This window comes from Ambystoma mexicanum, chromosome 9 (assembly GCF_040938575.1).
Source record: "Ambystoma mexicanum isolate Mex_15411 chromosome 9, UKY_AmexF1_1, whole genome shotgun sequence".
NCBI classification, from domain to species: domain Eukaryota; kingdom Metazoa; phylum Chordata; class Amphibia; order Caudata; family Ambystomatidae; genus Ambystoma; species Ambystoma mexicanum.
In genome coordinates this window covers 1,353,755,060-1,353,782,377 of record NC_090931.1, presented here as the reverse complement: position 1 = coordinate 1,353,782,377, position 27,318 = coordinate 1,353,755,060, and the positions used below count along the sequence as shown (strand labels likewise).

The following is a 27,318-nucleotide window of genomic DNA, read 5'->3' as shown; positions in this document are numbered from 1 at the left end:
ACCTGTCGGCTGCGTTCAACCTAGTCGACCATAAAATCCTAAAGACACACCTCACCAATATGGCTCACTTCTCTACAGAGGCCACAACTTGGATCTCATCCTCCCTGGAGGGCAGAGCTATGAGGGTCTACTCAGACCAAGCGTCAGCCACTCCCTCCCCTATTAACTGCGGAGTACCACAAGGTCCCTGCACCTCCCCCACAACATACAACCTATTCACACTCACTCTATTCAACAACCTAGAAGAATTCGGCATAACATTCATCAATTATGCCGATGATACATAAATTCTTCTCCCATTATCAGGTGATTACAAGCAATACTTAAAAACCCTACAAAACACATGTGCTATCATCCAGGCCTGGAGGGCAGCCAATTGCCTCTGTCTCAATGGAGACAAGACAGAGATCCTACTGGTGGGACCAAAAGAATCCCTCAGTAAACTAGACAACAAATTCAGTAACTTCTTAATTGAGAACTCTGTAATCTCAGTCTCCTCTGCTGTAAAAACTCTGGGAGTATACCTAGACTCAATCCTGTCCATGGACAGACATGTTAGTTACATCTCCTCCTCAGCAGCACTAACAACTAAAATAATCAATGCAGTAAATTCTCACCTATCCACTGTAAACTGCCTCAACATCACTAGGGCCACCATAGGTGCCAAATTGGATTATTGCCATGTCCTCCTAGTAGGCACTTCTGCCAAAAACATAAATAGACTTCAAATCACACAGAACAATGCCTTGAGAGCAGCCTCAATATTCCAAGGAGGGAACACATCTCCCTAGCAAGACAGAATGCCCACTGGCTCCCAGTCAAAGAATGCATCCAGTTCAAGACTCTCACCATTACCACAGATGCATATCCCAATCTGCCCCTAGCTACCTTACTGAGCGTATACAACCAGTCCAGACACTCAGGCCTAAAAGGGACCTGTACGCAAACCAACTCTCAGTCCCCAACTTCAACAGAGCAAAAGCGGGTGGGTCGAGCTTCGAAGTTCTAGCTCCAAAATCTTGGAACTCCCTACCTCCAAAACTGAGAGCAGAAACATCCCTCATGGCCTTCAGAAAGGCACTGAAAACCACCATATTTAAGTGAATCCTACTTAAAACACCACTGCAATGTGAATAATGTCTATAATTTACATCTGTACCCATGCTCACTGTTCCCATCTAACCTCAGAACTTTTATCTATGTATGTAACCATGTTCCCATTGTCTTGTTATATTCAGCTATGCCAAGTACACTTTCTTGTAACAGCGTCACGATGCCCGAGGGCAGCTGTGCGCTTTAAAAATGCAAAAGAAAAATGCAAATAAATAAATAGCTTGCCGGTGCACACACTTTGACATTGGGAAGGAGCGTCAGTGCACCAGCTACAATTCTCAAGAAACAAACAGAGATCTGTCTAGCATTCGCTGTAATGTGTGTAGAGTTTGGTTTTCACATGATCACCGTGCATGCCCAATCAGCAATAGAGAAAGCGGTGAGCGCCCACTCAAAGGAGGGCCTTGGATCATAGGCCCCTTGGAAGTTTCCAGATCTCCCTGCAGGTCAGTGCATACCAGTTCCTACGTGTGTGCCTGTGTGTGTGTGTGTGTGTTCCATTCGACCTTCCATCAACCATCATGACAACACACATGCAGCTGAAAATCTAATCGGACCAAAAGGTTGTGTATACACAATGAACAGTTATAAATTGATTACATGTGGCTAATGGCAACTTTATCCAATCATTACTTTTTAAGCAACAACACAATTTCAGGGTCTTGTAGGCACCTATCTAACATGGTGCAGGAAAAACGTCACTTCTCAGACTTTTTATAAGGAACACTGAACCATATATTACACTAGAAGATGTGGATTGTATTATGAAATGCGTCTAGATAACCATTTACCTGCATTCAGGTATTTAGCATGATGGGAATGTGTCAGGGTTCCTTTTTTGCCTCACTATGAGTTTCTCACTTTGACTCTGAGTTTTCACCCATGGACGGCCTCCTCGCTCCCCCTCCAATAATATTTGTGCCGATTAATTGTTTTGTGGTCGTATTTGTGCGCGTACTGATGCCCATGTGGCGCAATGTTATAAGAACAATAAATGAATAAATAAATAAATAAATAAATGCTTTCCGATCATTAGGGCCCTTAATATATTTAAAAACATCCACATCTACATTATGGATTATACATAGAACGTGCAAACCGTTGTAAACTATAGAAAACAGCATGCATTTGCTATCCTTCATTCACCATATATACGAATTGTCTAATGCTTTCAGCTACCATCGTGAAAATTAAATTAGATCTTTAGGTAAAAAGAGATCATTTGTTCCTTGGCGCCTCATTAAGAGCCACTGGTAATGGTAAAAACAGTCAGTAATTCAAATGCTGCCTGTTTTTTTTACATCCCACTTGATTACAACACATTCATTATTCACTTCATGCAGTGTTCTCGAGGAGTACTGCCGGAGATAAATATTGCATGACCGAAAGCCCTTCAAACTAATTTTCCAATATTTACTTCCACCTTTTAGATGCAAGTGGAATTTCTGACTCATGAGAACATGCTTAGACTGTGCCAGTTTTTGAGCAATGTTCTATGGATATCTCTGAGAACGAATAACCCAGCCCAGAAAATAATGTTCTGAGATAGTAAATGACTGCAAGTTACAGAAAAGAAGAAACTCAGGACTCCCTGAATGTGGGGATAATGTGGCAATCTCAGACGCAACCTTTCTATAGGCCTCATTACACGGACGGCGGTAAGGGTTAACGGTCACCGTTAATGGTACCGGTGACCGTTAACCCTTACCGCCAGACTACGAGGTCCCTTTGCGGGTTGGAGACTCTAACGCCTGCTTTTTGCAGGCGTTAAAAACCAACCCGCAAAGGGACCAGGGAGCTAATTACGGGACCGCAATTTGCGGTGCCGTAATTAGCACCTTCCCCATTCCCATTATGCCCTATGGGGCAAAAATGGGAATGGGGAAGGGCAATGGGGGAAGGGGGAATTACCGCCCCACCAACCTTGGAATAGGGCGGTAATTCCCCTTTCTTCCAAGGCGCTGCCGGTATTTTACCGGCATGGACCAAGGTGCTAATAGCACCTTGGTCCACCGCCGTCTGTGTAATGAGGTCCTATGCACCTTTTCCACATAATGCACAGAAGGGTGATTACCAATCAAACTGGGATTATTTAACCCCATAAGTGCCAAGGACGAGTATGCTCGTCCTGTTTGCGTAGACTTGCATAATAGCCTGGCACTTAAGTAGTGTGATCTGGTAGTGTATCATATCCATTTTCTGAAGTTTAAGCACATTACATGTGGAATTTTAGAAAATCTGCATAGTTTACGGCCCTACCAGCATTGGCTCACAGTAATGTGAAGAGCCTAAGAACATTGCATGGGATAACTGTATGCACGGTATGCCGCAAGTGGTGGCAAAGCTCACCAACGCTGATGGGTTCCATATTTGGATTTTCCACATTCCATAAAACAATTTGAGGAAATTGACACCAGTATTAGCAGGTTCATGGTTTAGCAATCAGAACAATACCAAGATGAAGCTGGTTAATTTAACACACCTCATAAGCAATGTCCAAATGATCAGCATCTCCTTTGGTTCTGAACTGCTGGGTGTGCCGGTCCACGGTAAAGTTCACCTGCTTGTTGAATCGCTCAATTAGCACCGAGTGCCAGTGCTGATCGTCCAGCAGACTCCCCAGTGTCACCGACGTATGACTGCTACTGAAGTGCATCTTCGACTCACCTGCCAATAATTGGTATAGAGACGACATTTTGAGTGAACAAAGCAACAATAAGTAAATGGTAGTGGTATCATTTGCTATGCAGAGCAGTATGGCGAGCATTGCAAAACTCTCCTAATGTAATTTAAGCAGCATTTGTGTTAAGCTGGAACTATACAAGCCCGCTTTCCCTGATGGTTCTGCTCATTTCAAATCCAGATCAAAATAACAATGTTTTTTAGGGCAGCGAGGAAAGCAGAAAATACCCCGTCAATGATGCTTTTTCTTCTCAGGTCAGAATAGCGTTGTTCATTCAGCTCAGTGTTTGCCATGAATCATGGAACAGGTAGCCCTGCATTTATGATCGTAATTCACATGTCCCAGCAGAGGATGGACTGCATCCTTACATGGTACTTGATGATAGTCCTGTGTTAGCAAGTATATAACAAGAACACTGGCACAGGCAGCAACACACCCCCACCAGTGTCCTAATATATTAGAAGCAAGTATACTTTGAACAATAGCCAGACATGAATGTCCCCTCATGTATGGCACATTTACCAAGTCCTGACATATAAAACACTGATTAATATGTAGTATTGCTTCCCTAGTGTTTTAAATGGTATAGTAGGTGTTAAATGAACGGTTCTGTCTGTCTATTGAGACCACCCTTAACATGGGGAGTCCCGCACCCAATCAAGGAGCCCTGCAATACTTGCTTAAGTTGCTTAGTGCTGGCCTTACTGAAGAATCATATAGAGTCACACACATCCCCTCCATGCCCACCATGAGCCAAGAACCAGGCCGTGTATAGGAAATATATTTGTATTTATTTTAATTATAGGTAACAGAACTCACACTAAAATACACAGGCCACATTTGTGTGTGGCTCACAATTAAATTCATGTTACACACGTGAATCACCCGAATGGTTTAGGAAAAATACAAATTACAATACTTTTCTTTCTGTAAATTTCAAATTAAATGATCATCAACAATGGTCCATGCATACAATCCCTTTTCAGTTGCAATGCTGTACGTTTTCAATTTGCCTGTTCACTTAAAAGGCGAGCAGTTGTGTTACAGTTGTGTACTAATGCATAGGACAATTATGATTTCACGCACACCTTTGCTCAAAATAAGCCAGGATGATTTGGCATTGGGGTTTTCAGAACCCCACCCACCTTGATATGTGTTGGGGAAGCTGGACAGCAACAATGGGAATGATTTGAGAATTTTGGATTTCAGACCCCCTCCACCTAAAGGCCTTTACTGGGAAGTTGGACAGCAAAACATAGGATTATTTGAGAATTTTGGATTTCAGACCCTCTTCCACTGAAAGGTCTGTGTTTTGGCGAAGTTGGACAGCAACTATTGGAATGATTTGAGAATTTGGGATTTTAGAACCCCCTCCACTTAATGGCCTGTGTAGGGGAAGCTGGTAGTTTAGATATTTGATATGGTTAAGGGACAAAGATACCCCTCTTTCTAAAGAAGTCAGGCTCAAAAGGACAAATAGGATCACCCAATTGAATTACAGTATATTGTTTTCAGTGCACACCGGGAATGAGCTTTCATAATTTGAAATTTTAAATAAAAATCATCCTGTGCTGTTCCAGGAAGGGGAATTCATAAATTAGTATTTTTAGTTCATTAGGATAAGGTCCCCCCCCCCGCCCAATGAAAAAGGGAAATGATTAAAGGCATGCAGACTCCCCCACATTTTGGCTGCCAGGGTTCAGTACTACTTGCATAGACAGCCTCTGTTTAAAGTTCAGGAACGCCAAGAATTTTGGATTACAGACTAGCCTCCACTTAAAGGCCTATGTTGGGGAAGTTAGACAGCAACAATTGGGATCATTTGAGAATTTCGGATTTCAGACCCCTACACTTAAAAGCCTGTGTTGGGGAAGCTGGCAGTTTAGGGATTTTTTTGTTTTGTTTCAGACAGAGACACTCCTCTTCCTAAAGGATCCTGCAACTGAATTACAGTCTATAGATTTCAGCACACACCGGGAATTAGCTTTCCTAATTTAAAATTTTAACAAACATTACCCTAGGGTGGTCCGCCAAGGGACATTCATTAAATGAATATACTTTGTTGATTAGGCTCAGGATATCTCCCCTCTCTACACACTATAAAGGGAAAGGATTTAGGGCAAGCAGGCACCCCCACCTTTTGCTTTCCCAGGGATCAGTTCTACTTACATAGATAGCCTCTGTTTAAAATTCAGGAAAGCCAGCTGTAATTCAGGTCCCTCGTGGAGGATGTGGCAGGGGTCTGGTCACTCAAGGAAGGGCCCCAGCACTCCACCATAGGACCCAACCAGCTTTTAGGCTTTGACAGAAATAGACAGAAAAAGACAGAAATAGCTAACTCCACCCAGATACAATTTTACCAATCTCTTTTGTTGATTCCTTGCGGCGGTCAGACGCTGTCAGGCAGTAAATTTCAGCAGCTCTCTCTGGTGGTAATTTTTTCGCCGCTCTCCTCCAGTGCATTTCACGTTATATAGCAGAAATGACATCATCAAGTTTACAATCTTGGGGAGTACCCTGAAAGAGTTCTCGCAAAAAGGATTAGACAGTTACCCTTCTCTCTCTTCTCAACTCCAGTTCATCTCTAAGGCCTGGTTTAGGAATCTGAAATCTGGAGCAGACATATGGCGATTCCCATTTGTAATCAATATTTGTTCTCATGTAACATTTTTGGTAAAAACTAGTTGTGTATCAAAAACATATATATTTCACGTGCCCTTAACTATGTTTTTTCATTGAATTTCATAGGTTTTTACTAGTGCAACTACTGAATTTCATAGGTTTTCACTAGTGCAACTTAACCATAATGTCCCTTTAACAATGTTTTTTCATTGAATTTCATAGGTTTTTATTAGTGCAACTTAACCATGAAGTTCCTTTAACAATGTTTTTTCATTGAATTGAATAGGTTTTTATTGGTGCAACTTAACCATAATGTCTATTTAACAAAGTTTTTTTCAGAGAATCCCATGGGTTTTTACCAGTGCATGCTATTTTTCTACAATTTACTAATATCATACTTACCCCAATATAGCAACGTTTGCGTCCCGCTGTAGGAAGGAAAATCATTTTCCAGGATGGCCACCATGAAAAGAGAAGGTGGGGCTCAGTACAGAGCCCCTCTTCACTTTCCATGGCAGCCTGCAAAAGGCAAAGTAAGATCACTATGACAATATTATAACGAGCACATTATTTTTCCCTTTCAAACCTATCCTATCTTCGAATAACTTTAACACATAGCCGGTCCCAAGTGAACATGGCCACTTTAACACCATTTCTCATCCCTCACAGTCAAGGCCAGAAGCCAAATTATCCGGGTCATGACCTTATACAATGACCCAGACAATCTGGCCACTGCCCATGTCTACAACCTATACCTCAGTCACCAAATTTAAATCACTATTTTTGTACCTACATTATGAAATTTGTCAAAAAATAAAGTGAAGTGTTTCTGTGTGCACCCTCATGCCCGCGGGCTTCACCACGTTATAAATAAATAAATAATAAAGGCTCCGGACCATTATCCTCCATTGCAGCCCCTGCAATAGGGGATAACAAGCGTTAGTACCCGTGGTTCCCAAAGCGGGAACCTGTGGTGCTAAAAAATAGATGTTTCTTCCTACAGCATGTTGGAAGGAAAATCCTTTTTCAAGATAGCCACCGTGGAAAATGAAGATGGGGCTAAGTACAGAGTCTCTCTTCCTTTTCCATGGCAGCCTGCAGATGGCAAAGTCAGAACCCTATGACCATATTACCACAAGCAATTTTTTTTTCCCTTTCAAACCTATCCTACCTTTGAATAACTTTATCACATAGCCGGTTCCAGGTGAACATGGCCACTTTAACACCATTTTTCATCCCCTGCAATCAAGGCCAGTAGCCAGATTGTTCAGGTTGTGACCTTATACCATGACCCAGACAATCTGGCCACTGCCCATGGCCACAGGCTATACCTCAGCCACCAAAGGTATAACACAATGTTTTGTACCTACATTATGATACTCGTCAAAAAATAAAACACAGGCACATTTGCAAAACCATGCTTTTAGGTCCTTGCCAATGCTCTTACACCAGTTTGCTTGAAATCCGCCCTTTCAAAAGTGTGAAAATGTATGTACATACAAAAGTCATATAACTTAAGCCCCCAACTTGACAAAATCCATTCAGACTTTACACAAACATTCAAGGTTGGGTCTATAATCTTTCTGAAAACTTTTGTCCACATTCGTCAAATGGCAACAAAGTTATAAGCCATCTAAAAATGTTGAGACCCCCTCTAATTTAGCCCCCTCTTCCCACCAAAATGTGCAAGAACATGTATATCTAGATTTAACATTGTCTTGCAAACTTTTGTGCAGATTTGTCAAATGGCGCCACATTTATAAGCCTTTATATAATTATGGGACCCCCTCTCTAATTTCGCCCCCACTTTGCAGATTCCCATCAAACCTTGAAAAGCATTTCAGTACCCGGTCTAGAATATAATTCCAGAATAAAATGCAGTTTCATTTAGAGGTTCTAAAGTTATGAGCCATCCAAGAACTGCACCTGAACATCTGAAATGTCCCTGAACTTCACTGAACTGTTTGCAAACATCCAGACTGTCCGCAAACGTTTATGGTGGAAAACTCCAGTTTTTTGGCTTCTTGTGGCTATATCCCATCCCATCCACATCACCCCTCACCTCCCCACAGATTGTTTGATGAGTCTGACAAGTGTAATGTTGTGTTTCTTTATATGTTTATACCGCAATGTCCGTAGACATCGGCCAAAGTCTGTTGATCCAACATGGTGGGCATTTCCAAAAATCTGACGTACTTCACTTTTTTCACCATCCAGTCAGTGGATGTGTCTGTTGTCCGAAGACATCACATCACCCTCTAAGTCAATCAGATACCTGTCCGTGGACCGAACAGGGAAATGGGTCCGCGGACCGAACCCAGATCACTCATTTTTGGGGACCAACTTTTTGGTCATTTAATAAAATACTACTGGATGGATTTCCACCAAATTTTAAAAAGCACACTTTCAGGACCAAGTCAATGCTACTGCCGCAAATTTGGTGAAAATCCATCCTGGGGTTTGGGCTGTACGCATGAGCAAAGTTTTTTTTCAATTCAGTCTATGGATTAAAAAGAAATTGGGTCCCCCCATATAACTCTGCCCCCCCCTTGACAAAACCTTGCCAAACATGCCAGCAAAATTCAAAGTGGCCCATATACTTTTTTTGCAAAGTTTGGTGAGGATTCGTTCAGGGGGAGCGAAGTTATAAGCTACCCAAAAAGTGTTCTTCCTAATAGTTGAGCAACGTTTCCATGACTACACGGCTGCTACTCTCCATGCTTAAAGAACTACATTGGAAGCATGACATGTAAATTAAAAATACGTATTTTACAACACCTCAGAGCGATAAAAAATCAAGACAGATCATACCCAATGGCCAAACATTTTGCAGAAACTCAAGGCGGCAATTCCAAAGATCTTATTTTCTCTGGTATATATAAAGTGCCAGTGGGACTTAGAGATGGAAAATTGAGTGTCTATTACGACAAGAAGAAACCATGTTCATCATAGACTATGAAAGCAAAACAACCTGGAGGTCACAATATTGACAAATAACTTTATACATTTTTAGGGGTATGAATGAACACTTTTTAACATCCGTTTAGTTTATGGAAAGGTTCTGTTCAATGGTTTCAGGTTTTTAATATTTTTTGTAGTTGTTTGGAATGCTTTAAAAATTGTCCTATTCCATTCTTTTCAATGAAGAGTGGGGGGTTTTCTTGTTGTTTTTTTTTTTGTAGGTTTTCTGTCTCTATTCTGATATGATTATTTATTTAAATATTTTCCTTTAGTTTTCTTTTCCTTTTCTTTTTCTTTGTGTCCCTCCTCTCTTCTTTTCTTCTTCTCTTTTTCCTTTTTCTTCTTGGTCTTCTTTTGTTGATCCTGTTTTGCTTGATGTCTTTCCCAAATATGTTTCTGGCCCATTAATGAGTATGGGATGGTGATTAGCACGTTTTAGTATAATTCTGCTGTTGTTTATCAATTTTATATTAATTGATCTCAGAACACATATATTTATGGTTGTCTACAAATTGAATGCATAATTGTTTTTTTTTTAGGACACAGAGTTTGAAATCGACAAGGGAGCTCTATCACATGTGTATTCATGTAATGATTCAAGATGTTCAGCATTCAATTAGAAACATACTTATTGAATATGTTTGAGCTAGGTTTGAGCAACATAAGGCTTGAGAATCATGACCTTCAATAGATTCCGGAATATCATTTTGTCTATGCGTGCCTAAGAAGCATTGTGCACTATGCACATATAATAATGTGCAGAAATTGTATGTTGTTATTGAGTGCTTAATTAGATGGCAGTATTATGGATTGGAAATGTGGATATTGTGTAAGAAAGCAAAAATATTAAAGTATGCATTAGACACTTTATTTTTGTCCTCTTAGGTAGGAGGATGCAAGCATATGCACGTTTTAAGCTTTAATAATATGTATAAATAATTTTTATCATAGCCATTTCTTATTGGGTGCTCAATTTAACATCAGTATTGAGAATTGAAGAGTTTGGATATTGGATACTGTAAGAGGATTCAATTCAGCACTAACGCTAAGTTAACGCCTAGTCTAGAATACTGAATGAAAACCCTTATTGATATATCTTTAGGTCCAGTTCATGCGTTCTGGATGACTACCCTTGTATGACACCCCTCTCTTGGAATCCCCCTGACCCCACTGAGCCAAGAATTAGTTCTGTTTTGCAAGTTTAAAAGGTTTATTTGATAAATTAAAATATAGATATCACACTTTATAATAAATTAATAATTGAATATCACACTTTATCTGATATGGGAAATATTAACAACGGAGAATCTGGCACTAGCACACTTCTTTATAATGACTAATGAGTGGACATGAAATGAATAAGGTAGCACACTGGTAAATAGGTACAACAGAAAAAGGTGGTAAAGAATGCTTTATGTAGTTCAAATGGATGTAATGTTGAATAAAAATGCAATACAGAAAATACTCAATATGATTTCAACAGACAATGTAATCACTTTTCTCTGGCAATCCCTTCCCCCCCTTTTTATGCAATGCAAGGAATGGAAGGAAGCACACAGTTCTCAGAAATGCAATCAACTGTAATCAGTTCAATCCAGCAAGCTTAGACAACAGAAAACAGATAGGAGTTTTGAAATCACAGGCCCAAATTACTTTGATATGTGCTGGCAATGAATGAGAAATATGCTGGAAACGCTTTTAATTCACTTTTAAAGGTTCAGGATGAGTGGTATCTAGTTAATATTAGTCCAGGCTCACACTAGCAATGATGCAGGAATGATTATCAGGTCAAACGAATTTCTAGCAAATGGAAATCAGCAGCAGCAGTTTTTTTTTACATGTGAAGACATTGCAAATCGCGGCAAAATTCGCGGGTGCGTGTTCCGCGATTGCGGTAAAACTATAAGGAGTAGGAATGTGGTTCTAGGTTCCTAGGAAAGCCACGGTTCCAAGCTATCAGAGGAAAGTTACTGCAAGTCTCTAGCTCAAACGGTTGCGGAGATATGAGCGATTTAATAAAGGTCGTTTTTGGTTTTGTAAATTTTAAACGCACACTTTTTCAAAATGACAAGTGACAAATTTTTGCAGCTAGAATGACAGGTGACAGCTAGGAGGCAGTTCTACTTAGATTAAATAGATTGAATTAGATGAATTTAAACTAAGAGATGTGTTCTGAGTTTTGCTAAGTACTCACAAGAGATTTTGAACAGGAAAGCGGCTTTGTCATGATCTGGTCAACAGTCTGGTCAGGTCTTTCCGGGTTCTGCTCACAGCGCCTGGTCTGGTCTCTGCTAGGCACAGCACTGCTTTCTCTCTGGGTTCTGCTCACAGCGCCTGGCCTGGTCTCTGCTAGGCACAGCGCTGCTTTCTCTCTCTGGTCTCTTAGTACAGGATAGATTGATGAATTTGAAGTCTGGATCTCTGGATGTTGTATGGTCCGGCAGAGTGCGTTGCTGCAAAGGGAATTTTAGGTCCCTACCTAAGTTTCAGTGGTCCATTTATATGTTCTCCAAGTGGGTGTGTGTGTCGCATCACTAGCCTTGCCCCTCTTACTCGCCATAGGTCACTTCCTCCTCTTCCCCTTGATTGGGGGAAGAAATGAAGTGTCATCATGATGAGGTCGGTTTATGATACAGAGACCCCACCCCTGTCAACTTTACACACAATCTATATCTGACCTAAAAACATATCTGCACAGGTACACATTTGTTTAAAATTACATATACATGGTGTGGCTGAATTTAGCCATGTCTATGTCCAAATCTGCTCATTCTCGGAGCTCGCATTCAAAGAGTGTACATAATTGACTTTTTAACTGCTTTTTCAATTTCCGACATGGACCCCACTTTACATACAGGTGTGCAGGGGGTAGGGACATTAACTGATGAAGTTTCAGATTTTTAACATGCACACATTTATAGTAATATCCACTTTTCCGCTAAAACCCCCCTGAACATACCACCAGTTCCTACCACGTCTTAAACTGTGGGCAGAAAAATCACAAGAATTATGGTATCATTTATAAAATGTTCACATGTCCGCACCATGAGTTATTAATCTTTTTCTAAACCCATATCCTTGCTGCAGGGGTGTGTCTTTTCAGGTCACATGGTACAGAAACCAGTCTTTCCAGTTTCTGCCAAGCCAGCTTGCTTCTCACAGGCAGTGCCCCTCCCAGCTTCTCCAGGAGGAAGCCACTTTTTACGACGTCTGTAATAAAAACCTTTGCCTAAGTGAGGAGGGCTTTGTTCACTCTCTGGCAGAGCACAGGAAATTCAATTATCAGATAGGTGGCATATCCTTAGTGTGGGCAGCAAAAGGAAGGTTGGCCTGGGAACATAGTTGTGACTCAAATTTCACTCCTGATGAAGTTTAGTTGCTAGGCAAAATCAAGTTCCTTAAGCCAGACCTTCAGCTAACTTTTTGTTGCTTTTAAAATCACTTGTAATTTCACACATGCAGCTAGGATGCTGATTCTAAGTGCAAAACTATGACATTTCAACAGTTACAAAGGCATGTGACACCAAGCATAGGTCACTCATTTAATTTAACATTTTCGATTTTGGTGGTTTTAAATCCAGTTTCAGTTAGGCTTAAGCTGCTGACTCCATAGCATTTTTGTTATAAGCATTGTTTTTGGGCTCTTCATTTCCCAGATTTTGTAGGCACACGAAACTCCATTCTGCCAAATGTCTGCTGGTGTTCAGTGAATATTTTGCACATGTTGCAAGGTTTGAAATAGGCGTTTTGGCTTGCCTTCAGAAACACACAGAGTGGTTTTAAAACGCCGGCTTTTGGATAGTGGTGAGTACTGGTACTGCACCCATTTTTGGGATTTTCTTGGATTAATGCATTCAGACCTTTCTGTACACTGGTGGGTGGCAAGTTAGGTAACCATTTTGGTGTGCGCACAACTGCGCAGCTCTCCTGGATTTTGGGATGAAATGATGGGCGGCGACAGCGCATCCCCATCTTTACCCACACCAATGATTTATTTTTGTTCTGGGGCAAAATGATGGGCAGCGACAGCTTAATCCCCACATTCACCCCGTCTAATGATTCCACATGGGTCAAAACCCTCCACAATACTCTGCAGGAAAGTAAGGATATTGAAGAATGCATTTATGAATGTATTTATGTCTTCATTAGACAGAAGGATGAATGTATATGCACTTCATCAAGTGGTTACATTATGCATAAAGTACCTTACTACAGTTTGTTCAACAATTGCTGTTTTAGGAATGAGTTATCGCATTACGTACTAGGCATTGTATTAGTGATTGCATCATGCACAAATCACTTTATGAATGGCCTATCATGCATGAGACACCTTATTGTATTGTGTGAAACAGCAAGTGTGCTCATATCAGGATGTTACTTCATGCACTAGGCCTTTTATTAGTTGTACAATTGTGCAGTAATCACGTTCTTGCTTTTTAAAGCTTTCCAGCAATTGACTAACCAGGCAATTTGGTATTGGAATGAGTTGTTGCACTATGCACTAATCACTTTATATACTGTATATCATGCATGAGACACTTTATTATATTGTGTGAAACAGCAATTGTGCTTATATTAGGATGTTATTTTATGCACTAGGTATTTTATTAGTTGTAGCATTATGCACTAAGCGCTATATTGCTTTTTAAAGCTCTTCAATAATCAACTTTGCTAAACCAGCAATATGATTTGGACTGTCTAATAAGTAGTGCCGTTAAATATTGTCAGGTGTATTGACCCACTTTTGAGTCATTAAGCTGCAACATTTGGTGCTGTGGGGTTAGAAAATCCAAGATGGCCAAAAAGCCCACATGTGCGCCAGAATCCAGGAGAACCGTGCAGTTTGTGCGCACACCAAAATGGTTGCCTAACCTTCCACCCACCAGTGCGAGTGTGATGGGCCAGGGGTGCCATGAGTGGAATGTGTGCTAAAGGAAAAACAGCAGTGCCTGTTAGCTTAAAAAGCCCTTGGTTTCTCTGAATGCAAGCTAAAAATGCCTATGTCAAACATTGCAGGATATTCAAAAATCTCACTGAACACCAGCAGACATTTGGCAGAATGAAGTTTTGTGTGCATACAAAATCTGGAAAGAAAAAGAGCCCAAAACAATGTTCATAACAAAACTGGCTGAGCTGTGGAGGTCAGCAGCTTAAGTTAAACTGAACTGAAAACCACTAAAATTTAAATGTTTAAATTAAAGAGGGACCTACTTTTGAGTGTCACATAGCTTCTAACTGTTGAAATGTCACAGTTTTGAACTTAGAATCAGCACTCTAGCTGCATGTGTAAACATTGTCAGTTTGATTTGAATGTAGAAAACTGGGAACAAAAAGTGACATTTAGCTGAAACCTGGATTAATGAAACTAGATTCTGCCTGACAACTACCCCTGACAGGAGTTGAAACTGGATAAACAGCTGTGTTCCCAGGCCTGGCTGTGTTCTGCTGCCCCCACAAAAAGGAGGTGACACCTCTCTAATTGAATTACTTGGGGACTGCAGTAAACTGAACAATGGAGTCAGGCAAATGTTATATTGGGGGGGCCATAAAGTGGCTTCCTTTTGGGAGAAGTGGGAGGAGAAGTGCCTGTGAGAGCCAGCTGAGCTTGGGGGAAGTGGATAAACCAGTTCTTCCACCATGTGATGTGGGAAGCCACACCCATTTTTTTTACCAGGGCATAAGTTAAAAAGATGGATAATTCATAGTATGGACTTGTCAGAATTATTTAAGTAATATCATTATTCTTGTGATTTTTCTGTGCACGTTTTAAGAGGTATTAGGACCCTGCGGTGTATGCTGGGCGGTTGCTAGCGTAAAATAGGGTCTTACTCCAAATGTCTGCATGTTAAAAATTGGACACTTCATCAATTAGTGTCCATACTCCTTGCGCACATTTGTGTAATTTTTGGTAAATGTCCGATATTGGTAAACCAGTCGAAAAGCGCAAAATTTTGTCATTTTTTAATGCAAGCCCCCAGGAAGATCAGAGGCGGACAAGCATGGACCATAAGGAATATATAATGTGTACATGTAATTTCAACAAATTGTGTATCTGGGAAATATGTATTTGAATCAAATATAGATTTGTGGGCAAATTGACCAGGGAGGATCCTCTGACCCATGAACAGACCTCATCATGATGACAATCCATTTCCTTCCCCCAATCATGGGAGAGGGGAGAATTGGGCCAATGACAAGTAGAGAGGGGCAGGCTTAGCTAGGCCCAGGCAAACACCCATTTTCTAAACACATAAAAAGAGACTGCTGGGACAGGTAGAGAGATTCAATTCCATTTTCTGCGGGACGCTCTGCCGGGAGACTCCAGACTTCACATCCATCAATCTTCAGAGACCAGAAATTTACTTCAGAACTTAAAGCAAGGGCCTAAACCCACAAACTGAGAACTCTTCTCAGCAGGCCTCAGCATCCTTAAAATCATTTGCAAACTATTCCACAGCCGGGCGAGCTGTCTGAATTCTTTTGCCAAGAACTTTTGCCTGTACCCAGAAAGCAGTGTTACATCAAGAATCCACTTGATCTGGACCGGAAAGCAGAGCAGTATCCAGAACCAGAGGCCGCTGTGAGCAGAGCTGACCCAGACTGCTGTGAGCAGAACCAGAGATCCGGATCGCTGTGAGCAGAACCGGTGCCCAATTGACCCGCCGAGCAGACAGAACCTCCGCCAGACGTGTTGACCAGATCCGTGACGAGGCCTAGTTCAAATTTATATTGTGAGTACCTAGCAGAACTGTGCAGAACCAATCTCTTAGTTAAAATAATCTAATTCAAGCTATTTTAACCTAAATAGAACTGCCTCCTAGAAATCGTGTCATCTGTCAATTTTAAAGCTGCACAACTGTCACCTGTCAATTCTGCAGCTGCAAGCTGTCACCTGTCATTTTGAGTTTTACTTTAAATCCGAAAATCTACCTTTATTAAATCGTCCGTATCTCTGGAACCGTTTGGGCTAGGATCGTAATTTATCTTCCTACTCCCTATACTTTTTCCGCAATCACGATTTACGCACTTGTGAAATTTACCGCGATTTGCGATTTTGGCTCAATTTCTCCACTTGTCAAAATAGCAGCTCCATTCTTTCCTTTGTTAAAAATCCGTTTGCAACCTGGTAATAACTCATAGAGCATTGGTAAAGTGAGCCTTAACTAATACCAACAAGCATCTCTCACTCACCCTGAATCTCTAGAGGGAATTAAAATCAGTTAGCACATTTTCCCATCCATTGCCATCACATTTAAAAGCATTTTGGGCCTGTGTTTCAAACTTCTGCCTGTTTCCTCTAAGCTTGCTGGGGGGGGGGGGGGACTGAATTCCGTATTGTATTTGATTGTATTCCCAAAGACTGTGTGTGTTACTTCCATCTCCTTGCATTGCATATAGGGGGGGGGTGTATTGCCACCAGGGGAAAAGTGATTACATTGTCTTTTGTTGAAGCCATATCAAGTTATTTTCTGTACTGCATTTCATTCATCATTGAGTTTCCTTGAACCATATAAAGCATTCTTTTCCACCTTATTCTTCTGTTCCTATTCATAAGTTTCCTCTTGCTGATTACTGCTCATATTCACAAGTGTAATATCCATTATCAATTTATTTATAGAAGTGTGACACATATATATTGTTTCATTTTTCAAATAAATCTTTTAATTTGCAAAACAAACCTACTTCTTGGCTCAGTGGGGTCAGGGGGATTCTAAGAGGGGGTGTTATACAAGGGTTGTCATCTAGAGTACTGAAATGGACATGAAAATACATCAATAAGGGTTTTCCTCAACATCCCAGACTAGGCATTGACTTAGCTGTAGTGTTGATTGAATATCGCTTACAAAAGTGGGGGCTCGTAGCCGGAGATTCTTTGTTAGATCTATCACTTGCGCAGATTAATACAGTGTGCTAACTGACAGGAGACATACATCCGGTCGGATCACCACGCTGTGCTACGCTGTAAAGCACTCCTCAAAGGAACGCTCTAAGGAAACGGTCTGTTTTGCAAAAATAAAATACAAACTTCTGTAAGTCAGGAAGGATCTCAAATTCCAGAATGACGACACTGGTAGACATCAAAATAGCCAGAGGGCACTTCTTACATAAGCTATTTGTGAGAGGTGAGTGGACTCATCAGGACCAAACGATCTGGTTGCAGGCAATCGCGCAACAGGTCACTGAAACAGGGTCAGATATATGGAGAGATCAGGGTCCCCTACATGTGGCCCTGAGTGAACTCTATATGGCCCCTAAAGCCAAAGATGAACATAATAAGATTGCCAGGATAGCGGCATAATTGTACCTATATATGGGAGCCATGCAGGACAAATGTGCTGAAGGCCAAGATCTGGCAAATAGGCAACAGATGGCGTTAGAGAAGGCCCAATCTGATCTGGACTCTTCTGAGCAGAGGCTGCTCAGGAGCCAGGAGTCAGAAAAGGACAGCAGACAGTACATCACTAAAATAAAGGAGGATATGGATGTGCTGCAACAGGAAAAGGCTGACCAGGATACCAAATTTCTGGCCTTGCAGAAGGAGTACCAAGAAGGTTTGGACTCCCTACTGCAGAGCCAGAAAAAGCTGGAGCAACAGTTAGACTTCAATAGGGCATGTGCTGAGCAGGTAGTCACCCTGCAAAGCCACCTAGATAGGGAGAAGGCAGAGAGCAATAAACTGATTTTGAAAGACCTGGATACCCAGGAAGAGTTTGACCAGGAGCGCCAGCAAGCTGGTGCCTTCCAAAGGCAAAGGGACGACCTGGCGGCACAGACGCAGGCTCTTAGTCAGGAAAGGGATACCTTAGGCCAGGAAGTCTGCCACTTAAAAAGGAAAATGGAAGAAAATCACCTGGCCCTCCAGGGACTGGGTGACCTCCAAAAAGAACACCAGAACTTGTTAGAGCACACCAGGAGGGTGGAGGAGGCTCTGGCAAGAAAGGAGCAGGCCAGTAGGGATGGGACTCAGGAGGTAACCCTCCTGCAGCAGAGACTGGCCCAGTACTCCAGGACCAATCAGGAGGCACAGAGAGAGAATGAGGCTCTCTGCCAGCACAATGATAGGCTCCAGCAACAGGTAGCGATGCAGGAGAGACTGATAGAGTCTAGTAAGGCCTTAACTGAGGAACTGAAAGCGCAGGCTCTTGTGTTGCAACAGGAAGCAGGGGCAGATAGAGATGAGGTTCGCTGGGAAAGAGAAACTCCTGAGCATAACCTCAGGAGCTCTAGTACCAGAGGCCTTCATCTCTCCCAGTCCCTGGACTCTGCCACCCACATGTCTCCTCGCGCACATGAGCACAGGGCCACAGGGATGGCAGATTACTATCCAGCTAGAAGTATGGGGCTCGTAGGCCAGTACCTCCCAGGAATGGATGGGCTGCCATCCAGGTACGGGCACCAAAGCACAGTGCAATTTAGTGGGGAACCCCAGGAGAGTAGGCCCATTAAGGGCATCCTGAAAACCTCTGCCCAGTTAGGTCAGTGGGGGGGTACCCATCAAATCCTGGCAGCAAGGAGGGATCTGAAGACTCCTCTGAGCATTACAGGACATTGGAGACCGGGTCCCCACATTCTGCCAGCCATTCCCAGGCTTGCAGAATCCGGGAAAACCTGGAAGATCAGGCAGGCACCTCTGGGAGCAGTGCTTCTGAGTCAGAGGATGAATGGACCAGGGTTACCCGAACCAAAAGGGCCAATAAGGCAAAAAGGGCCTTGCTTAAGGACCCATTGAAACAAATAAAGGCAATAAGGAGTGTCATCACGCCTTATCATAAGAACGCCAAGTATTCTGTTTGGGAACACTTGGAGCTCTATGAGCAAACGATGGAGACTTTCCATTTGAAGGACAGCAGTGGCTGCATCCAGTACGTCAAATGGACCTTCTCACCAGAATACTCCAGTTTCTTTGCAGGGCTGGAGAATCAAAACCATTCAAGGTGGTCCACATACAGGGCGGCCATCTTGAAACATTTTTCTGTGCACAGAAATCCTCAAGAGGCTCGCAAGGCAGCCTACAATTTGCAATGTGGGGAGGATCAGGCCCCACAAGAGTTTGTGCAAGAATTAAAGCGTGCTTTTGCGCAGACCACCAGAAGGGTGCGCACGGATAGCAGAGAATTTATCAATACGTTTTTCCATGCCTTACCCAAATACATAATCACCCAGCTCGTGAGAGATTTTCATGAGAAAAGATCTTTAGACTGGGTCATTGAACAGGCTACCCGGATCTATGAGGTGCAGAAGCCCATCGAAAATAAAAATAATGCGCAGAAAATCCTCAAAACCAACAGCACCCCTGCTGCTGCCAAGGTGGCAGAGGTAAAGGTTGCCCCCGTTTTAGATTTGGAGATGGGGGGGCCTAAAAACCTGCCTGCACCAAATAATTCACAGTCCAGAAGGCCCTCGGGCTAGTCACAGAGAGGGAGTCGAGGAGTTAGTCCTCACAAATGGGGTCCCCGCTCCCCTGATTATGTAAGTCCCCGCTACAAGGGAAAACAACCCATCCTGGGTTATGTGTGGGCTCCTCCAGCCCAAGGGGGGGATCCATCCAAGCACCTAACCCAGGGAACTTCCCTCCCAACTTCCCACAGGAGGGCAGAAATTCTCCAAATCCTGGGCAGAACTTTTTCCCCAGGTATCCACCCAAGTTCCAGCCCCAAAATCATCCATCCTTCTTTCCCCAATTCCCTGAGCCCAGACAACCTAATCCGGGAGAGGGGAGGCCAAGGGTGGAGGGGTACCCGAATCTTCCCAACCCAGGGTATTACCAGAGAAGGGATAGCTACCCTTCCCGGGATCAGCCCAGGGGAGAAAATAGAGTCCCGTATCAGCCTGAGCGGGTTTCACAACTTGAGCGCCAGGTCCAAAATATGGCACGGGATATGGGTCACATACTGAGGGCTCAACATAACCCTCATATGAGCATGCCACCGCAGAATGCCCCAAACTCTGGACCTGGTGCTCCAGAACAATGACGGGGGCCTCACCCCGATAACCCACCGGTTCCCAGGGAGGAGGCACAAGGGGAAGGGGGGTGTAAAGCCTTGGAGGAAGCTTCCTTCCCAACTTGTAAACAGCCCTGGAAAACCAGGAACTGGAAACAAAATCTCCTGCCCCTGAAAGCCTGCCTCCCAAGGAGCAGAGGGGGGGTAGGATAAACAAAGGACCCAAACAGACCCACTTTGTGGAGCAGGTACAGGTCTTCCAATTTGAGGGAGAGGGATCCTCAGAGGATCCTGGGAAAAGGATCTTCTCCTTCAGAGATGGGGGAACTCCTCCCAAGGAAAAATGGGTCCCAAGGGATGCCAATTCAGACTGGGGAGATGTGGAGACTGAGCTACCGCCGCCCATCATCTCATCCCAGAACCGACAATACCAAAATCCCATGGGTCAAACCCATCCTGATGACTGCCTCCAAAAGGGGGGGGGGCGGCCCAGAACCCGAAACCATTTCCAGTTGCCAACTTTTTCTTTCAGATTCCCCAGGCTCTCCACAGAATTCTACCCAAATCTCTTTGCTAGCAATGTCCAAAACCAGAAAGTTAGCCCACCAGTTGTCCAAAAATGTGCATTATCTGTGCCCCCTTGAGGAGAAGGAGGGAAGATATTATGCCCCGGTACAAGTAAAGGGGCAGGGTACAATTTCGGCACTGGTGGACTTCTGTCCAAAAGGGCCTTTGATGAACTAAATGCAGGAAGAGAGGAGAATTACCGCATTCCTCTCACCTCTCTTCCTGGACAACTGCAGAACATTGATGGGAAGGAAATTACTGTCGAGGGGACTGCAGATTAGGACATCAAAATTGGGCGACACTAGGTGAAACACCTGGTCATAGTAGTGACTCCAGAGGGCACCCCTTGTTTACTAGGGAATGACCTCCTGAGAAGGTTGTCACCCCTAATAGATTGTGTAAACAAGGTACTCTGGACCCAGACTAGCCGGCCAATAAAATTAAAACAGAGTGTCAACCATGTTAGTTTAAATGGCACCTGCCACATGGTTGAACACAAATCTGACCAAGTAGAATTTCAGTTCCAGAACAACCAAGTTAGAGACGTGACAGTAATAGCAGTAGGACAACAGACTGGTGATGGTGGGTCCTCTCTATTTCTGAAAATCAACCTTCCTTCCAGTTTAAGGTGGTATTCCACACTGGAAGGAAACACTCTGAAATTCTTTACCAATCCACAATCAGACACTTCCACTCCTATAGTCCAGAAAGATGTGAAATCAGCTCAGAGCCTGGCTGATATTCAGCAAATTGGAGAGCAGTTCTTCATCCCTGTTCAGTTAAATGATGGGAAGGACTCTGTTCTCGCCCGAGTGTGTGTGAACAACGGTAAGAGCTTCATCAGCGAAGCCATGTTACGCCAACTCCCAAAAGATCCAGCCATTCCCACATTCAAACTGATAGACAAATGGGAAAAGGACCTGGAAGCACCTAATTCCAAACATCTCCTGCCAAGCAGGTGTATGCTCAAAATCTCCATTGGCAACAAGAGCATAGTCCATAATTGTTGGGTCGTGCGAGACGTCACTGCCGCCTTTTACTTAGGCAGTGACATTCTCTATCGCTTTGCCATTAGTTTGGACCTAATAAACTTCAAAGCTTGGTCCCGATTAGTGGATAATCCCATGGGCTTTGATGATTTAGAAAAAGCATTTAGGTCAGCTCAATTGCTAACTTATGCAGTTGAAATTCAGATTAAAGAGGAAGTCACCATCCCAGAAAGGACCCAGCAATTCTCCCTGGAAGTGAAGGTTAAAAGAGGACAAAAATTGAAAAACCCAGATGCTTATATACATCTAAATGCTTCTCTCCAACAGCAAGGGTTAGGGGTATACCCAACACCATTAGTCAACATAGAACATGACACCATTCCAATAGAGGTGGATAACAGTGACTTAAAGAGTATTACTCTAGCCGCAGGCACCATTATTGGAATGGCGGTTGATGACCGACATTTTTCCATTGATCTAGGAAATGAACTGTTAGGACCAATCCCCAAGGACTGTTTTGACAGTGACAGTGAGGACAATACAACACCAGACAGGATTTTCACCCGACATGGGGGGAACTTCCTGGTGTACACTTCTTGCCCTTATGGTAAGGAAGATGTGACTTGTGACTTCAGGAGGGATAAGGTGATTTTCCAGGTCCATGAGGGCTGCCTTTCCCACCTGAAGCCTCCAGTCCAAATCAGCACTCTGACCAGGGACTTCTCCACCCAGCTGGAGGAGGCCGCTGAGATAGCCAAGCCAGAAGTCTTTCCAGGCTTCAGGCAGATGGTGGAAGAAAGAGTCAACCTAGCTGATGCCTGTGTGACTCTGGAACAGAAGCAAAAGTTTAAACAAGTTTTCTTGGATTTCCAAGATCTCTTTGCAGTAGACTCATATGACTGTGGTCGCACCGACATCCACACAACAACAATTCTCACGGACCCTGGCATGACTCCAGTGTTTGTGAAGCAATATCGCTTGCCCCTTGCATCCATGGAGTCCCTTACTGAAATAATAAAGAACCTTGAGTCCCGGGGAATAATCCGTCCAGTACACAGCACCTTCAATAATCAGGTGCTGGGAATATTGAAGCCAAACGGCCAGTGGAGACTCTGCGCCGACCTTAGGGAGCTCATCAAACGGGTCCATACTTCCCGATGGCCTCTGCCCTACATTGACCAAGGGCTGGCCCAGATCCAGGGGTCATAGGTATTCACTACAATAGACCTGACCAGTGGATACTGGACCGTGACTGTCAGTAGGGAGGACCAATATAAACTGGCTTTTACCTTTGGGGGCCAGCAGTACAGATGGACCCGGACTCCCTTCGGATACCTCAACTCCGGCAATGAATTCAACATTTTCCTACACAAGGCCATACCCGACCTGGGTGCGAGGGGTAACCTGGCTTATGTAGATGATGTCCTCACCAAAAGGTCATATGTGGAAGAACACATAGCGGAGATCCGTTATGTTTTGACGCAGTTGAGGGCCGCCAGAGCAAAACTTTCCTTTCAGAAAGCACAGTGGTCTAGAACCCGTGTTAATTTCTTGGGGCATGAGATTACTCCTCAGGGTCTCTGTCCCCAGGAAAAGAAAGTGGAAGCACTTCAGAAACTGAAAGACCCCACGACTCTGCGGGAACTAAGGAGCCTCCATGGACTGACTAATTGCTGCAGAAAGTTCATTGAAGGCTACGCAGAGATCACTAGACCCCTGATTCATCTCTTGAAGGGGGAGTCAAGTGGGAATGGGGTCCAGAACAATCCGAGGCAGTAAAACAACTCAAGAGAAGCCTCTCACAAGCGCCTTGCTTAGCTTACCCTGTCAGAAACAAGGAGTTTTTCCAGGAGACAGGGTTCTCTAATACGTGCTTGATGGCAGTATTATACCAAAAGCATGACAAGGTCAATAAAGTAATCTCCTATGCGAGCAAAACTTTATCCTCTGTGGAGGAAAAATTCAACGATTGTGAGAAGGCACTCCTGGCAATGGTGTGGGCATTGAAGAATTACCGCCCGTTCATCCAGGGGGAACACATCATAGTGGAGACACCAGCCTCTGCAATATCTCCAAAGTGACAGAATCCGGCCCGGAAATGTGAGTAATTCCCGAATTACTTCCTGGATTCTGTCAATGCAAGGCTTTCCTGTGGAGGTCAGATATGGCCAAAACATGAAGAGTCCCCTCGTGCAAGGTCTGGCTGACTTGCATGATTGTGCTAGAGAAAACTGTTTTGAGGACGAAAGTCTAAAAATCAAGGACAACAGGGAGGCATACCTTAATTCCCCACACAAAGTCTTTGAAGAAGACAAGTGTGAGGGAATACCCACTGTCTATGTGGATGGATGCTCGTACCATGTTGACAAGAACGTGGAGAAAGAACTGGTGGCCGGCGTAGGGAATACATGGGTGAATGAGTCCCCAGAACACTCCACTGGATACAAAATTGGTCCCCGAAGTAGTCAGGTGGCAGAATTGATGGCTGTGCATCAGGCCATCCTCACTGCTGTCCAACATCAATTCCACGAACTGGTCATAATCACAGATTCGGATTATGTATGGAACGGGTTCGTGGAGCACCTGGTTAATTGGAAAACCAGAGGCATGTTATGTGCTAATAACAAACCCTTGAAACATGGGAAGTTAATCCAAAATATTGATGATCTGGTCACATCAAATGGGATGATCATCTACTGGAAAAAGATCAAGGGTCATTCCAAAGTAGAGGGACCAGACAAAACTGGAAATGACTTAGCTGATCAGCTGGCCAAAACCGGGGCCATCCAAGGGTATCTAATAGAAATAGATTCCCTGTTGGGGGAAATCCAGGTCACTGCCATCACTAGGTCCCAGACCAATGCTCACAATGATCTTTCAACTGCACAATGGAGTAAGGAGACCCCTGATGCTGATTTGATTACAGCTCAGAAGGGGGATCCAATAATTGGTAAAGTTTTACCAACACATTGAGGACCCTGAGAACTTTCCCCTGACGCATACCGATTACATTGGGAAAGAGGACCTAAGAGTGTTGATGAAATGTCAAAAAATGTTCCGAATCCAAGATGGTTTGTTGGTAAGGAAATCCCAAGCTGGCCATGATCAGTGGGTGGTCCCTACCTCATTCCGAAGCCTGATGTTAAGTCACGCCCATGATGCGGCCACCGCCGTTCATAGGGGGTTTCACACAACACTGGAAATCTTAAGAGAGGTTGCATACTGGCCACACATGGGGCAGGACCTCAACCAATATTTGAAGGGTTGTCTTGTGTGTGCACAATTTCAGCCATCATCCCTCACGCACCGTACGCCTCTCCAAAAGAGGGGGATGACACTGCCATGGTCAGATTTGCAAATCGACTTTGTAGGCCCTGTAATTCATTCGTCTAGAGGAAACAAGTACATGTTGACCGTTACATGCTTGTTTACCAAGTGGGTGGAATGTTTCCCAGCCCCAAACTGCAAGGCAGAAACAGCAGCTTGCCCTCATGATTAACCACATCTTTTCCTGTTTTGGTCTACCTCAAAGGATTGAGTCAGACAGAGGTAGCCACTTCACCAGCGAAGTAATGACAAAGATGTGGGAGATACTGGGGGTCAAAAGGAAGCTACATATTGCTTACAGGCCAGCTTCTTCTGGAGCAGTGGAGAGATACAACCGAACCATTGTGAGCATCTTAAAGAAGTTTGTGGCAGATTCTGGGCCAAGTTGGGATATCCGACTTCCTCTGGTCCTAATGGCCATCAGATCTACCCCTTCATCTGCAACTAAAATGTCACCATTTGAGTTGATGACTGGACGCAAGATGGTGCTTCCCCAGCATCTGCTCTACAGGACCCAAGAGCAGACACTGATAAATGCCTCCACAACTCATGAGTATGTGGAGAATTTAAGGAAACACCTTCAGCATGCTTTTGCCTATGCTCAGCAGAATCTAGAAAGATCAGCTGATAGCATGAAAACCCACTACGACCTGAAAACCACCAGGAAGGAATATACTGTGGGGGACCGGGTCTATCTATGCAATTTCCAAAGGAACCAGGCCAAACAGCGAAAATTCTTGCCTACATGGAAGGGACCATTTGAAATTATAGACAAGATCATCCCTGTTGCCTATAAGATCTGCATCCCCAAAGGCAGTTTGGCAGAGGGGGAAGATAAGTGGGTCCATATAAATCAGCTAAAGTGTTACCGTACTAGGCACACGCTGCAACACATGGAGGAGTCCTCTGCAATACCAGAGGGGCCCGCCCCAGAGTAATTCAATTCCAACCCTAAAATATCCCACAAATAATCTCTAAAATATTATGATTTGGAAAAAAAAATGTCTTATAATTGTATCTTGTTTTTTGTTAAAATAAGAACCCAAATGTTTTGACTATAAAATGTATATGCCACCCCACTATATTAATGGTGGGGAAGAAATGTCTACGAATAGGTATTGCCGCTTTCCTTTGTCGTCCTAGGAGAAAGAAAACCTGGAGATTGGCCAAGGAGGACGATCCGGAGACCGGGGGCAAAGATCCGAGGGGCCCCGGGTACCGCCCAATATTCCCATCAGGACCAGCGAGGAGAACCGATCGATCCAACCGGATGGAGGAAAAGATGCTGAACTGTGCCATTTGCGGAATTGGAAGAAGATGATGCGGACATACCAGTGCGTGGGTCAAAACATTCTTCGCACCCGACTCCCCCTCGACTCAAATTCAAAGTGCAGTCAGGTGGGCGGGCTTTGTCAGGTGCATTGACCCACGTTTGAGTCATTAAGATGCAACATTTGGTGCTGTTGGCTTAGAAAATCCAAGATGGCCAAAAAGCCCACATGTGCGCCAGAATCCAGGAGAACCGCGCAGTTTGTGCACACACCAAAATTGTCACCTAACCTTCCACCCACCAGTGCGAGCGTGATGGGCCAGGGGTGACATGAGTGGAATGTGTGCCAAAACAAAAACAGCAGTGCCTGTTAGCTTAAAAAGCCCTTTGAAATCACCTTGGTTTCTCTGAGTGCAAGCTAAAAATGCCTATGTCAAACATTGCAAGATATTCAAAAATCTCACTGAACACCAGCAGACATTTGGCAGAATGAAGTTTTGTGTGCATACAAAATCTGGAAAGAAAAAGAGCCCAAAACAATGTTCATAACAAAACTGGCTGAGCTGTGGAGGTCAGCAGCTTAAGTTAAACTGAACTGAAAACCACTAAAATTGAAATGTTTAAATTAAATGAGGGACCTACTTTTGAGTGTCACATAGCTTGTAACTGTTGAAATGTCATAGTTTTGAACTTAGAATCAGCACTCTAGCTGCATGTGTAAAAAATGTCAGTTTGATTTGAATGTAGAAAACTAGGAACAAAAAGTGACATTTAGCTGAAAGCTGGATTAATGAAACTGGATTCTGCCTGACAACTACCCCTGACAGGAGTTGAAACTGGATC

At 43.5% G+C, this 27,318-nt stretch overlaps 1 protein-coding gene across 2 annotated transcripts in view; it reads right to left on the bottom strand.

Annotated features, from left to right (window-relative positions):
• LOC138489128 (contactin-associated protein-like 5) overlaps positions 1 to 27,318 on the bottom strand; it is a 1,755,478-nt gene that overhangs the window by 953,826 nt on the left and 774,334 nt on the right. For both annotated transcript variants that reach the window (XM_069616764.1, XM_069616763.1), the window contains exon 6: positions 3,596 to 3,780. In XM_069616764.1, coding sequence (XP_069472865.1) covers positions 3,596 to 3,780 — 185 coding nt within the window. The remainder of the gene's footprint in view (positions 1 to 3,595; positions 3,781 to 27,318) is intronic.